Consider the following 15,191-nt stretch of genomic DNA (forward strand, 5'->3'; position numbering starts at 1 on the left):
GACAAGGAAATAATTGTAGATTGAGCGCCGAAATCACAAGAAGAACAGGTTACGTTTGTCAAGGCGGAGAGTCATTAGTCAGGTAAGGTTTGATATTAACGGTTGCTACTAGTTACTGTGTGTTTTATTGACATGGCAACAATAGAAATTCAAGAAATATTCTTTTAGTGATCGAGAGATGGATTAAGTATTTAGAGTCACATAGAGTCTCTCGTATATGCTTGACATGGCTGTGTAATACTAATAGGTTATATTTATAGCTTTAAGTTTAAGTACACGGGTATGTTATGCAGACGATTACTAGCCTAAATAAGATCCTTTTATAAATACGGGAACGGTTATTGTTCTCTTACTTACTATAAATGTAAAGTTGATATCGGTGACTAAGTAACAAATACATTTTATAAATGAACATATACGACACTAGCAGACCAAAGACGTCATTTTATATACATAATGTTTATTTTATTAGTCATATAAAATTGGGGATACCTTGATACTCCGTTGTGCCTCGGGAATTTATATAGACGAACGGGTCGCTGGTGATACCTGCTCGGTAAAGCTTATCATACAACTTGTCTGTGTTATTGTTATACATTTGTTAAAAGTTTATCATCTGTTAAAGAGCTGGCCGTTCTCGCTATAGTATTTCAAAATTAGGTAATGCAAAATGAATATATTAAAATTTCATTCAAATTACTTTATTTTGAGCAAAAATATCAATGGTTGCAGTTTTGCCAAGATGTATGCATTGAATGTTTATTATCGTAACCACCGTACTGGTCATTCGAGTCTTAGCCTCGCTTCTCCATTTTTAAAATTAAATCATTAAATGGCCGAACCGTTCTAATCTATTTAAAATCGGAGCCATCCGATGGAGTTGAGGGATGATTATAGTATAACTGCCATGTTAATAAAAAATTTATCTAATTAATAATTTATATAACATTTAAGACTCAAAGAAAGACTAGCAATACGCAGATTTAGTGCTAAACGTCTCTTTAATTAACCACATTTATGCTTGCTTTGTCACAAAGAATCAAAGTGTTGTAAGTGACCATAGGATATGACAACGTTGCTAATTTAAGATACTTGGTAGTGTATACATCCTGCTTGAAATATTTCCCGTAGAATCGAAAGTTTATCTTTTAATATTATATTAGTTTGGTTTTATAAAGTGAAATGAAATACAATGGGGTTTAACGTCCTACTGTTCTGCTCCTAAACTGGGCTAATGAAAACGGGTGGTTTTAACAAGCAAAATATACTATGTATATATGCAGGAAAATAGAGAATAGGTTATTTCTTTGGGTTTTTTTTTTTTTCATTGTTGAAAATCAGTTTAATTCTCACTATGCGTGCAAGCTGACATTTTGGACAGAAAGTTGTGGTTGTTAGTTAAAGAAAAGGGGATTAGAGGGCAGTGGAAACAATTTTTAACGCCCCCTACCCCACCGCAATCGCGATGCTGTCAGGCCGGTAAGTTTTACATATAATTGACGATTTACTACTAAGTGAACTTTGTTTTCGAAACCGTGTCAAGTGCATACACATTATCGCCAGCTTCACACCGGAAGGGTAAAGGTGAATATATTTCATGATATGAAATGAAATTAAATGGGGTTTAACGTCCTACTGTTCTGTACCGATTGAGCTATTGAAGATGTTCATACGTCATACAGTGAACTATCAGGAAAATCTCACCGGGATAGTGGCACTATAGCCTACTCTCATTTCAAATTACAGCAGTCAAGGGTTCTTTTATGTGGACTCAAGTATGTCCACGGGACCTCGGTTTTTTTCCCCATCTGAGTAGTACTGTAGACATTTTGTTGACGGAGAGAAATTTGACTATAGGACAATAATTATTCCACGAATAGTAAACACAGACGTTTTTTGCCCAAACCACACCCAATTAGATTTCGGACAATTTAAAGTGCAAGAAACACCCTCAGCAAAGTCGTCAAAATAAGTAGGTCACCACCATTTTCCAAGAAAGCGAAGCGTCTCCATGCTTTGTCGGCGAAAAGTCCGGCTAAAATGATACTAATCGGCATATTTATTAATTCTAAAATATTTCATTGATATTACGATAAGATTCTATTGATCAAGAAGTCTACTTTGACTTTTTAATAGGCTTACGTTTATGTTCAAGAGTCTTGACATTATTAGCGACCTTTTTTGTACATTTTAAGGGAAAATTTAAGCTGTTAAGCGGTAGATTAAAGTACAGATCCTTTCCACGAAATGAAAGTCGAAAGTTGAAAGGACTTAAGTACGTTTAGCTACCGTGTTGTTCATATAATTTAATAACAATAATTTTTGTTTATTTCTGTTTTATTTGGGTATGTGGTAAAAATGTCCATTTATTAAGTATCTTCTTATTAGTTTTAAAAATTTCCAGTTCTAAGGATTTTTTACTTTGTAAAATTGCTCTGTATCTTTCGCGGGTAGGAATATTTGCTTCTATTTTTGATTTATATATGTAATACTTAGTTAAAAATATTATTTGATTTACAAAAGTCCATTTGTTAATATTGTCAAAAACTGATTTATCTAGGCATCCAAGGTGAATTTCCTTTTGTGTTATATTTACGTTTATATTTGCTTTTGTAAGAATTTCATACATTTTGTTCCATATTCGTTGCATGTAACTACAGTGTATAAACAAATGATTTACAGTTTCAATATCTGAAAGACAGAAAGAACACAGGGTTGATTCCGTCAGTCTTAATTTACAAAGTAATTTATTTGTATAAATTATTCTATGGATGTACTTATATTGGAAGTTCTGTAATTTAGAGTCAATATTTACATGGTGAGCTAATTTGAACATCATTTTTATATCATTTTCTTCAAATTGGTGTATATTTAATTCTTCCTCCCATTTAGTAATTGATTTTGCTTTTTCGTATTTAGCTAATACCATTTGGTTATAAATGTCTTTAGCAGTCATATTTATTAGATCTTTTTTATACCATGCTTCCAAATTTCTGTTGATATCATCTATAGCTTTGTTATACGTTCGATTAGGCGTGTCATTTAGATTCACTTGGGTTTTGAGCATTTTTTAAATTACCAACGCTGTATTATTTACATAAAACTGGTCATTCCCATCTTTTATATGTAAGTTTGCTTTATTTCCGATAAATTCATGTAAGTAGATTATTTTTCCTTTACCAAATGTTTTCTCATACTTATGGTTATAGATACTATTTTCTATATTTTTATTGTAACAAACTAGTTGATTTTTTAAAGATACTGAAAAGTCGATCTTTTGTGTATAAATCTTGTGCCAGTTACTAAATAGTATAATATTTTTGATAGACAAAAAGTTTTAATAACCTGGATTTTACCCATTAACGTAAGGTTTCTTTTCGACCAAGTTCTTAATATTCTTTCTATGTCATCTAGTTGGGGTTCAAAATTTTCTCTATCGGTTGTTTTTGTATCCTTTGAAAAGACAATTCCCAATATTCTTATGTCATTATTTTTACATATGAAACCAATGCTTTCCACATCCGTTTGAAAATCCAAGCTTCCGCTGTTAAGATCTATGGCTTCTGTTTTCGTTACATTTATCTCTAATCCGGACACTTTGCTAAATTTTTTCAGTACTTCGTATAGGTGTCTTGCCGATTTAAAATCCCTCAAAAAGCAGGCCACGTCGTCGGCAAAGGCAAGTAATTTGATTGATTTTTGACCAAATTTTATTCCTAAAATATTGTTATTATTTCTTATAAAATTGCATAAAGTTTCAATCACCAGATTAAATAAAATCGTACTACTAGGATCTCCTTGTCGTACTCCCCTCTTTATTGGAAAATATGCAGTTGTGAAGCCATTGTTTATTACACAGCCATTAATGTTATTGTAGAGAGTTTGTATAAATCTTATAAAATTCCGTTTTATACCGTATGTTTTAAGACTGTTTAACAAAAATTTGTGACTTATGCTATCAAAAGCTTTCTTGAAATCTAACGCTAGAAGGAAACCGGTTATCTTTTTTAAATTTGCCAAATGAAAAGAGTCGTCAATTGTACGAATATTTTCTTGAATGTGTCTGCCCGGGATGAAAGCTGTTTGATTCTCATGTATCAGTGAACCAAGAAAATGTTTTAATCGAGTGGATAAGACCTTACTTATTATTTTGACGTCACAGTTTATTAGGGTCAGAGGCCGCCAGTTACTTAGTAAGCTTCTATCTTTACCAGGTTCTGGAATTAATTTAATTGTTGATTGCCTTTGGGACGCAGAGAGTGTTCTGTTTTCAAAACTATAATTAATGGAGTTTAAAACATAATTTTTAATTAGTGGCCAATACGCAGAGTAAAATTCTGCCATCAGGCCATCATTTCCAGGGGATTTGTTTTTTTTAAATTCTCTAATTGCTTGAAAACACTCATCTTCATCTATTTTATATTCTAACATATCACTCTGATACTCATCTAGTTTTGGCAAATTTTGATTTATGCTGGTAAATTCGTTTTTTTCTACATTAAGGTATTCATCACACGATGCATATAGGTTTTTATAATAATTATGAATTTCTTTCAATATTTGTTCAGGAGAAGTTATTTCGTAACCTTGAGTCGTTTTAATACGGTTTATAATTGTTTTTTTCTGTCGCTGTTTTTCTAAGTTCAGGAATAATTTAGTATTTTTTTCTCCCTCGCCATACCACTTTATTTTCGATCTCAGAATAGCCCCACGTGTTTCATCCTCATATATTATGTCTAGTTTATTGACTAACGTTTGATACTCTGAGTTTTTAATGTTATCGAACAGTTGGCTTTCAATGTTTTCCATCTGTCCTAGAATTTCTTCTTTTAGCTTCCGTTTAATACTTTGTTTTTTCTTACAATAAATGATAGTATTAGATTTTATTTTAAACTTTATATAATCCCAAAGTCCGCACTTATCTTTTTCATCATGAAATTCATTTTCCCACCTCCTTATTGACAGTTTAATATATTCATAGTAATTCTTGTCGGAAGTTAGGCTATTATTAAATATCCATTGACCATTCCCTCGTACATTTTCAGACATTTTTAATTTTAGTATTATCGCTGAGTGATCACTTATTGTGTTAACTTTCATTGAACATTCTTCAACATAATTTTGAATAGTATCTGTTATTAGCCAATAGTCAATCCTACTTTGAATAAGAGGTTTTGACTGCCTCCATGTGTATTTCTTTAAACAGAGTTTTTTTATTCTAAATATATCTATCAGTCCGAAACTTTGTATTATTTTGTTAATGGTGTATCTACCGTTTTTCTTGACTTTATAATTGCCTCCTGACCGATCTACATTTACGTCCTTTATGTTGTTAAAATCTCCCCCTACGATAAAAACATCAAGTTTTGAATCATTTTCTAGTTTTAACATTAATTCATGTAAACGAGTAAAATATTTATATTGTTCAGAATCAGTATTCGGGCTGTACGTATTTATAAGAATATAGTTTGTATTATTTATATCTATTATAACACATGTATAATAACCTTTTTCGTCGGTTATTTCACTAACAATATTTACATCACATGTATCTCGAAATAAAATAGCTGTGCCTGCCGAGTTGCTTTTACCGTGTGAGTAGACTATGTGGCCTCCCCAGTCTTGCAACCAGAGATTTTCTTCAGTTTTAGTACTGTGTGTTTCTTGTAAGAAAAAAATATCAACATTCTGTTCTTTTAACCAGATAAATAGTTTGACGCGCTTAAATTTTTGCCGCATACCTCTAACATTTAGCGATAATAATTTTAGATCAGCCATATTGAGCTTTATTTGGTAATACTGTTATATATTTATAATTATTTGTATCCCCTGCAAACAAATGATGATATACTGATTTAAAAATAATCTGTCTAAAATATATAATAGCACATACAATAGTCTCGAAAGTACAGTTTACCCTTTTAAAATATTTACTACATAAAAAAAAACCAACAGCAATTTTAAAATATATTACAACATATACAATATCCCGAATAATTAATCGTGTGTGTGGAAACATCCTTAAACTATATATTTTTTTTATCAAGGTATATATTTCAATACTGTTTGAAAGGCATTTAGTAATTGAACTCATTAAATTAAACACAACAGCTCCATGTATAACAACTACCACACCTCCGCCAAATCCACACTCCAAAAACAACTTTCCTGTCACTATCAAACGCTTGATACCGACAAGAGAATCGCCGCTGAAAAGCAAACCCAAAAGAAATACTGCCACCCATACAACTGTTGTGCTCAATTTCGTTCGTTCGTTTCTGGGGTTTTACGTCCACTTCCACCTAAGGTGATATCGTAGACAAGTGCTCAATTTATAAATTTCTACTTTAAATACAGTTAATACTGTGACGTATGTATGTTTGATTAAGCGCAAGGCATTCATCTTAAATGAGGCGTGACGATACACCTGTGCTTTTGCTGCTCCGGTTATAGCTATGCTGATTTCTATAACATTACTAAAGCTAGCTTGTAATTCTTATGAAAACTATTTAAAATCTGTCATTACATTCTTAGGTGAACCTCTGTTTAATATCGGTAGTGGCTACAAACAAAAAAAAAAGCGACAAAACCAAAAAGCAAACAAAGTAAATTACTACCCCCCCCCCCCAAAAAAAAACAAACAAAAAACAATAAACTAAAATACAAAGGATAAAGTCACTTTGTCGCTATTCTACGTTCAGTGTTTCAGATAAGTTAATTTTCCTGGTCGTCGTGAATTTCTTGAAAAGGGGCCGAGATCAACTTTTCATCAAGATCATCAAACAAGTCAATTTGTATCTTCTTTCGACCTGTTGATTTAGCGTAAACACATGCGTTAAAATACCATACTTGAGCAACTCGTTGATGGTTGTAAGCTCTATTTATCAGACTTAAGTTTCTTCTCGTAATGTCGTCTGCTAATTTTATATTATTTACATCTCATTATTTTGGATTTGGAATCAGTGTTTATCATTTTAACTAAAACAGGGGTAGGTCTATGAGGGTATTTAGTGGGAAGTTTATGTATGGCAATTATTTCTTCTCTCCCAATATCAATTTGGGTTATTCTTTTGATATAATCTATGAATGTTACTTTTAAATCCTGTGATCCTTGTGTAGGTAAGCCAAAAACTCTTATGTTCATTTTACGTGAATATTGTTCATTGTAATTGGCCATTTTTATTGATTCGTTTATACGTTTATTTTCTTTGTTTAAGTCTGTATTTAAGTTTTCAACTTTTCTCTGTAGCGCACTTTTTTCGGCCGTCAGTTGTTCAATCTTAATTGTCGCGTTTTCATATTTCTCGTTCAGCTCTGCTGTGGCCTCCATGATTAAATGTTTTACCTCAGTCTTCATTTCCTTCCTGATTTTATCTAAAATACTTTCACTTATTTTGTCTATATCACTCTTTTTTATCGTATTCATCATTTCATCTTTTATCGTTTTTAAGATTTCATAGATACCTGAAATGTCCTTTGTAGTATCTTCTGTTGTAACAATGTTTTCCTTTGTCCCGCTTCTTGTTGTTCGTGGTGTTTCCCCAGTTTTGATACAATTACTCGCTCCTTTGTTGTTCATTTTACTTTAGTATGTGCTGATAAATTTCTTACTTCAAATGTTGAAACTAGTTTAAATCCTCACAGCCGATATGATCTTGTTGAGATATCTATTCACTGATCACTCTGTTTAACACAGCTCACCTTTTCTTTCTGGAAATTGTGTATTTATAAGTTCATTTGAAAAAACTATGAAGCTTATTTTCACTATATTTCTTCGTTGTCATTAGGCACTATCAATTACTTCTTTTTAATTAGTTTCATCTATATATTTTTACATATCATGTTACTATGCACGGAGCGAGCTAACACACATCTTGTTTAGTCCGCCATCTTGTTCACTTTTGCTTATATTCTAGTCTACATATCTATGAGCAGAAGGACTAAAATTACGCCACACCTTGTTTATACAGAGAGCTATGACGGAAATATTCCCAGGCCAGTAGCGCTACGACCTACTCTTATTTCAAAATCTAACCGTCAATGGTTCTTTTATGAGTACGCCAACGACTATTCGTTGTCCCTTGCCAGACCCTCCGTCCTACACCACTTACAAGGACGAACCACGCCGCCAAATTCCGCTAAACTTTCTCAGTTAACACAGGGATCGAACACGTTACCTTTAAGCTAGCGACCCAACGTCTTACTCACTGAGCCACTGTGGCTCCATAATTTAATGTTGAATAGCCAATCGTGGCAAATTTAATATCGTCCGAAAGATGCAAATCACACATCGTGAATGTCAATCAATATTACATAATGTATGTGATAGAACCGGTTAAACACATTCTAAATATAATATTAACACAGAGATGAATTTCCCTCATAGCACACTGTATGGTGGCGCAGAACAGAAGGAAATTAATCCCCATTTCATTTAATAGTATTTTGCTTACATTTCAGAGTAATGTACTACCTGTCTGTGATTGTTTTAGCTGTTTTTGCTGTGGTTTCTGCAAGGCAGTTTTGCCCTAAAAACAACCAGAATGGTAAGCACAATCCACCGTTTGAAGAACCTTAATTTATCGGGGAAACCCCAAAGCATGAAAAGCATGTTGTAAAATTATTGGGGAAATATGGCCTTTAACTTGTGATTATCCGTGGGGTTTTTTTAATTTCAATTTTCCATTATTTCTTTTTTATGAAATCATTCAAATTTTCCATCACCTTTTCTTTTTTTATGAAGTCATTTAAATTTTACTTTATGTTTCGAATACGCATATATTATATATCTTTCGTCTTCGGTAAAATTTTGCAATACGTAAGACGTTATTGACCAAAAACCGGCCTTGTAAGAACATGGCGTTGATTAGCATATAGACCCTGTTTATATAGATATAACTCGCAATGCTCTGTTATCTCTCTTTTGCGGTGTTGGGTGGTCAAGCGGTCATAGGCGTGCGCTCTAGATCATAAGGTCTGTCATTGAGTTAAGTGGCGTGGTTTCGGTCTCATGTACGTGACAAGGCGCGGGGGGCGCCTATCCAATCTCGTGGGTTTTCGCCGAGTCCTTCGGTTCCCTCCCACAACTAAAGACCCCTACGCGCAAACGAATTATTAAAATAATATTGAACCATATGTTTGTCCGAAAATGACATAGTTTGTGTCGAGTGGACGTTAAACCCCATTTCTATGCCTCTCTATTTCTCTTTTAACAGACAAATCATCCCATAATATATACCTTAATAAACTATATCTTATGACTTGTAGTAAAAATGGTGATGATATCAAGGTAAAATTTTGATAAGATTTATAATATGTAATATGTACATTAAATGGCATATGTTCGAGTTATATTCCCCAGATGAAAAACAGAGGAAATCCTAGAGCTATCTGTGTGTGTTCATAATGGGAATGCAAAGGCGACGACCGGAACTTATTGTCGGTTGATAATCATAAAATATTCTACCCATTGAATTATAACCTTATTAGATTAGATAAATCGTGTTGAATCAAATAATACAAAGTGTCAGATGTTGTAAAGATAATTAAATCCGCTCCTTTTCCGATTCTATAAGTAAGCTGCAGTTGTTCTAATAAATTATATCTGTGTTAGAATCATTAAATCAATATCGATATTGGCACAACCGGTACATCATGAGGGATCACGTGGCTAAGTGGGTAAGACGCTGGCTAGCTAGCCTGGAGGTCGGGTGTTCGATCCCTGCATTGGCCGAGAAAGTTCATCGGGATTTTCCGGCATGGTTTCCCCTTGTCAGTGATGTAGGACGGATGGCCTGACAAGGACATCTGTCTAGTCGTTCGGATGGGACGAAAAACCGAAGTCCCGTGTACATATTGGCGTGCACGTAAAAGATCCCTTGGCAGTTGGAATTCTATATAAGAGTAGGCCGTAGCGCCGCTGCCCGGGCAAAATTTCGCTCATAGCACACTATGTGGCGTATGCCCGTTTTCATTATCCAAGTTTAGGAGCAGAACAGTAGGACGTTAAAACCAATTTTCATTTCATTTCGGGACGAACATGTGGTTCAATTTTATTTCAATGATTCGCATGCGCGTGGGAGTCTTTAGCTGTGAGAGGAAAGCAGGGGACCTGGAGACAACCCACAAGGTTCGACAGGCGAACCTACTACTTGTCACGTACGAGAGAGAGAGAGAGAGAGAAATGGGGTTTAACGTCCACTAGACACAAACTAGGTCATTTCGGGACTAGCATATGGTTAAATTTTATTTACACAATTGGCATGCGCGTAGGGGTCTTTAGCAGTGGGAGGAAACCTTGTCACGTATGGGGAATCGAAACCACAACACTGGACCAAATGTCAGACCTTTTGATTTAAAGCGCAGGCTTTAAACCATTCGGCTACATACTTATTGAAAACAGCTACCGTTTATAGAGCTTGATAACTTTAAAATAGTGCCTAAATATATCATTTTCCGGCGTGGTTTCCCTTTGTCAGTGGTGCATGACGGAGGGCCTGGCAAGGACAGCTGTCTAATCGTTCGGATGGGACAAAAAATCGAGGTCCCGTGTACACATTGGTATGCCCGTAAAAGATACCTGGGCAGAGAGAGAGAGAGGGGGAGGGGGTAACGTCCACTTGGTCATTTCGGGATTAACATAAGCTTTAATTTTATTCCAACAATTCGCTTGCGCGTAGAGGTCTTAAGCAGTGGGAGGAAACCGGAGGACCCGGAGAAAACCCCACGAGGTTGGACAGGAGACCCTACTCCTTGTCATGTACAGCTGGGGAATCTATGTATCAGTTGATTCAATGTCATCCAACCCCCTAAATGTCTATAAAAGAAAAGATTAACATATTAAGGCCTTGTATCGTGTTTTGTTATGAATAATAGTTTTTTCTTGTATATTTCTTTTTTTCAGATGCTTTGGCATTTCGAGGAAGACCGGCTGGGGCTATGTATATTCGAATAAGTAAGTATATTGCATTACGTTGTTGTATGACAGGTTATACAACCATCAGGTGGAAGAAATGGAACCAGCTTCAGAGCCGATACGATGATTACCCTTGGGACCAGGATCGAGAGGACCTAGGCATCATTGAAGACGGTCAAGTACTAGAGATAACATTAGTGAGAGCTTACGATGAAGGACGATACATCTGTGAAGGTCAAAATGGTAGTTCCACAATTCAACAAGAGATCCATTTGAAAGTTATTTGTAAGTTATTTTCAATATAAAAGCTAGTTTTTAATCCGTGGCATATCTACGTTATGGCAGGTAGGGAAATTGCCCTGGGTGCCACTTGAAGAGGGAACCACACAGTTGTACATATACTGGCATTATGACCATGTTCCTGTGTGAGCGAGTGAAGTAGTCTAGAAACTTTGCATCACTGAAGGCAAGAAAGGTGCAATTGTAATTTTCAGTTTGAGCATAACCTGAATTGGTGAGCTGATTTTATGATAAATTTATCTTTAAAAAGGGTTCCAGATGCTTCGACAGGATCGTAATTGCAGGGTTTGCCACAGGCCTTATTTTCGGTACTGTTTTACTACTTAAAAGATGTTAACAAATAAACTCATATCTTGCAAGACCGTAAAAGTATTGAGATAAGTAAAACAAAACAATCTCGACTAACAAAAAAGGGTTTATTAGCGGAAAACTTTCACTAAATATACAGTAAATGTCAATTTTCCGTAAATCCAGTTATCTCCCCTTACATACTTAAAGTATCATGTTAGTTTCCAACAATAATGAGGTAATATATGTGGTAGTATTGAGTGGTATGTGTGGTTTATTGTTCGCGAGCGAGAGATTAAGTAATATATTGATACTGCACGAGGACGTTGGTCCGAGTGTAGTTTTAATAAATTACGCAGTGTCTTACACAACTTTAAATACAGACACCGTTCTCGCCACGAGTCCCACTTTTCATCTAGTATAATACTGATTTATTGGCAAGTTGCCCATATATTATTTGAAATAATGGTACGCCAGCATCAAACGATGATGTCACATCTGCATTTTAATGGGTAGTATAGGGTAATATTGGGGTTTATTTGGTAGTATAGGGTAGTAGTGGGTAAATTGGCAACTGACAGTTGCGTTTGTTTTACTTAGCATGTGAAGCATCAGATGGTAAGATCCATATAGTCGAGGAACCAGTAGGGCCAGTGACAGCTTCTCTGGGTGATCGCATAGAATGGAAGTGCAAAGGTTTCTTTGGCTGTGCGTCAGATGGTAGCCAGAATGAAAGAATAGCACAATGGCAATACAAGGACAGTGATGTGTTTCACACTATTCGGAATTTAAGCGCCAGTTATAAACTTTATAAAGACCCAAGGTTTGTTTTATTTTGTTTCAAATAGATATATGTCAACCTGATTTGATACTTTGACATCATCGAGGACGTTTCACGTCTGGTAACAGTCAAAACTATAGTAGGATTGAGGTTCTGCTTCGATTGGGCTAATGAAGACGGGCATACGCCATACAGTGTGCTAACACTATAAACCTCAGAATGCCTCGTTCGGCATTTCTGTCCAAACAAGGCAAAAGTGTGTTAAAATTTTTGCCTCGATTTTGCCACGTTGTAACGAGGTAAAAAAATGCCTTGTTTGTCTGGATTCCAAAACGTGGTTTTTTAAATTGCCCTGTTTTTGGAACGAGGTATTTTGTTCAGAGCGAGGCTGGGTAAAATTGCCTCGTTTACTAAATGGGGCATTTGATATCAACAAATAGAGCCATACAAATAATGTTCGGACCATCACGTGACTAATTGCAGATCTACAAAATAGATTATTTATTTGGGACATTATATTGTTCATAGTTATGGCTTACTATACTGGAGTTCTATCCTGTATAATAAATGCTTCCCAAGCGAAACAAAACATAACAATGTCACGTGACAATATTACATATGGCGGATAAAAGCGTTCTTTGATTACATGTTTTTTGGTTTAATTATTAAATAATACGACAATCTGTATTTATGGGAAAAAGAGAATGGATTTCCTCAAATCCAAAAATAGATGACTGGAATATTACATATGGCAGATAAAAGCGTTTTTTGATTACATGCATTTTGGTTTAATTATAAAATAATGCAGCCATCTGTATTTATGGGAAAAAGAGAATGAATTTCCTCAAATCCAAAAATAGATGACTGGAATATTTATTGAATGGAAAGTATTTTTTTTTATAAACAAAGATCTTCGGATTTGCAGTGTTCTAGCTTGGGTGGATTTGTGATTTGAATCCATGTCACGGGGACAGTAAGTAAACAATTTGATTACGGTACACTATTGTAAACTTTTATAGGGTATAGGCCCTATTAATATTAGCTTCTGGGCACATCTGTATTTTGATACTGCTAGTTACAATAAAATCATGCATTATAGCTATTTTTATTTATTTATTCTTGGTGCTTCAAATTCAGTTTGGTTCTTAGGGTGCATCAACATATTTACAAATATGTTTTAAAGCTTTAGGTCATTTTATTATATCTTTCTACCATAAATAATAGCCCGAATTTAAGTATACCAAAAGTTAAAGAAATATAACCAGTTTTGGAATATACAAGAGGCCATAATTCTATAGAATACACATGAGGTCATACAGAAGGCCATAGTTCTATGGAATACACGGGAGGCCATAGTTCTATGAAATACACAGGAGGCCATACAGACGGCCATAGTTCTATGGAATATAATTAATGCTTCTGGCTGATTGACTTTTTGACCTGGCTCATCTATGATAAAATATACCCCCCCCCCCCACCCCCAATCATTTGAACAGGGCATGCGTATATAAACTGATGTGGAAAGATCCATAACCTCTGAGATTTGCCACAAGAACTCGAGGCTGCTGCACGTATACATTCAGCGGTGTTTGAGTTTACATCTATATCCAATAACTCCTCGATATACCATATATTAATATCTAACTTCTATATCCATTAACTCCACGATATACCAATTATTAATATCTAACTTAGTGCACGATGAAATATCAATTTCTAAATTCAATATATTCTTAATCAAATTGAAAACATAAACCAAAACAAAAAATTTCCAATAATATCTATCTAATATATCTAATATCTACCGTGTATGTAATATCTAGCAGGTATTGCCAATATATCTAATATCTACATTGTATGTAATATTGTTAAATAATAAACCTGAGACTTGGAACTCAACAATCCAGTTGGTCAAAGAATCCAGGAGATAAGAAGAGGGGTCCGTTCCTTCCTGGCGGAAGAGAAATTTGTCGTCGATACGACTCCCCAGCCTGTTATATACGGAATGAAACCATATGTCATCTTGCTAACAATTGTACTATTTGTTTTAGTGTAAACCACGGTTCGTCCCGTCATTATTCGGTTACTCGAGGGGAATGGGCAAACTCAAACGAAACCAGGGATTTAGCATCGGGGATTGATGCTGGAGACGGTAAAATGACACCACAGTTGAATTTATTAGCCTGGGAATCGTTACTGTCTCCAAATGCCCCAGATAGGGACTACATATTGCATGGCGTCCAACATGGTTTTAAAATCACAGACATTTCAATATTTGTGTGTTGACCTTTAACATCACACTTAGATCCTGTACGCTTTGTGTCTTACAGTCAATACATATCATGAAGAACTCTTTAGACATAATTTCTTTTATAATACTTTACTCGTTTCTATTGAGTTGTTTAGCAGAAGTAACCCATGACAACAATATGTTGAGACGACTACGTAACAGAATAGGACGATTCAATGTTATTAAAATGACACAATGATAATTGTAATTTTATTACCAACCCTTTCACAATATATGAACGAAATATCTCACACGGGGTGTTAAGAGCATGTCCGCGAGAAAACCATGCAGAAGGTGCTAAGGCTTCAATCACAGATTTTGACCAAATTTGGTTTATAAGTTGGGATAGTCCAAAAACACATAAATGTGCAATATTAGATAAATTTTTCAATTCCTGTATGAGAAAATTGAAAAAACATTTTTCATATGGTGAAATTGCCAAAATCTGTCTTTTCTCAAATATCAACTTTGGCAAGTCCTTTCACCTTTACTATACGTAGCAGAAAGACCAAACTCACACAGTTTATCGATGACTCAGTGCTGTTACCACAATATTAACTTCAGACGATTCTGTCGAACGAGATCTGTATACGGACTGGATATCAAAGCCTGTCTAA

General features: G+C 34.8%; 1 protein-coding gene across 2 annotated transcripts in view; it reads left to right on the forward strand.

Moving 5' to 3' along the window:
• Positions 1-15,191, forward strand: part of LOC126808902 (galactose-3-O-sulfotransferase 4) — a 36,631-nt gene continuing 21,440 nt past the window's right edge. Inside the window, exons 1-4 of one of the 2 annotated variants that reach the window (XM_050533963.2) lie at positions 1-82; positions 8,461-8,546; positions 10,904-11,200; positions 12,104-12,326. Coding sequence is in view for 1 of the 2 variants with exons in the window: in XM_050533962.1 (XP_050389919.1) it covers positions 8,465-8,546; positions 10,904-11,200; positions 12,104-12,326 (602 nt within the window). In the remaining variant the exon portion in view is untranslated. The remainder of the gene's footprint in view (positions 83-8,460; positions 8,547-10,903; positions 11,201-12,103; positions 12,327-15,191) is intronic. The other variant, XM_050533962.1, reaches the window with a different exon arrangement.

Source organism: Patella vulgata, chromosome 1 (genome assembly GCF_932274485.2).
Source record: "Patella vulgata chromosome 1, xgPatVulg1.2, whole genome shotgun sequence".
Taxonomy (NCBI): domain Eukaryota; kingdom Metazoa; phylum Mollusca; class Gastropoda; family Patellidae; genus Patella; species Patella vulgata.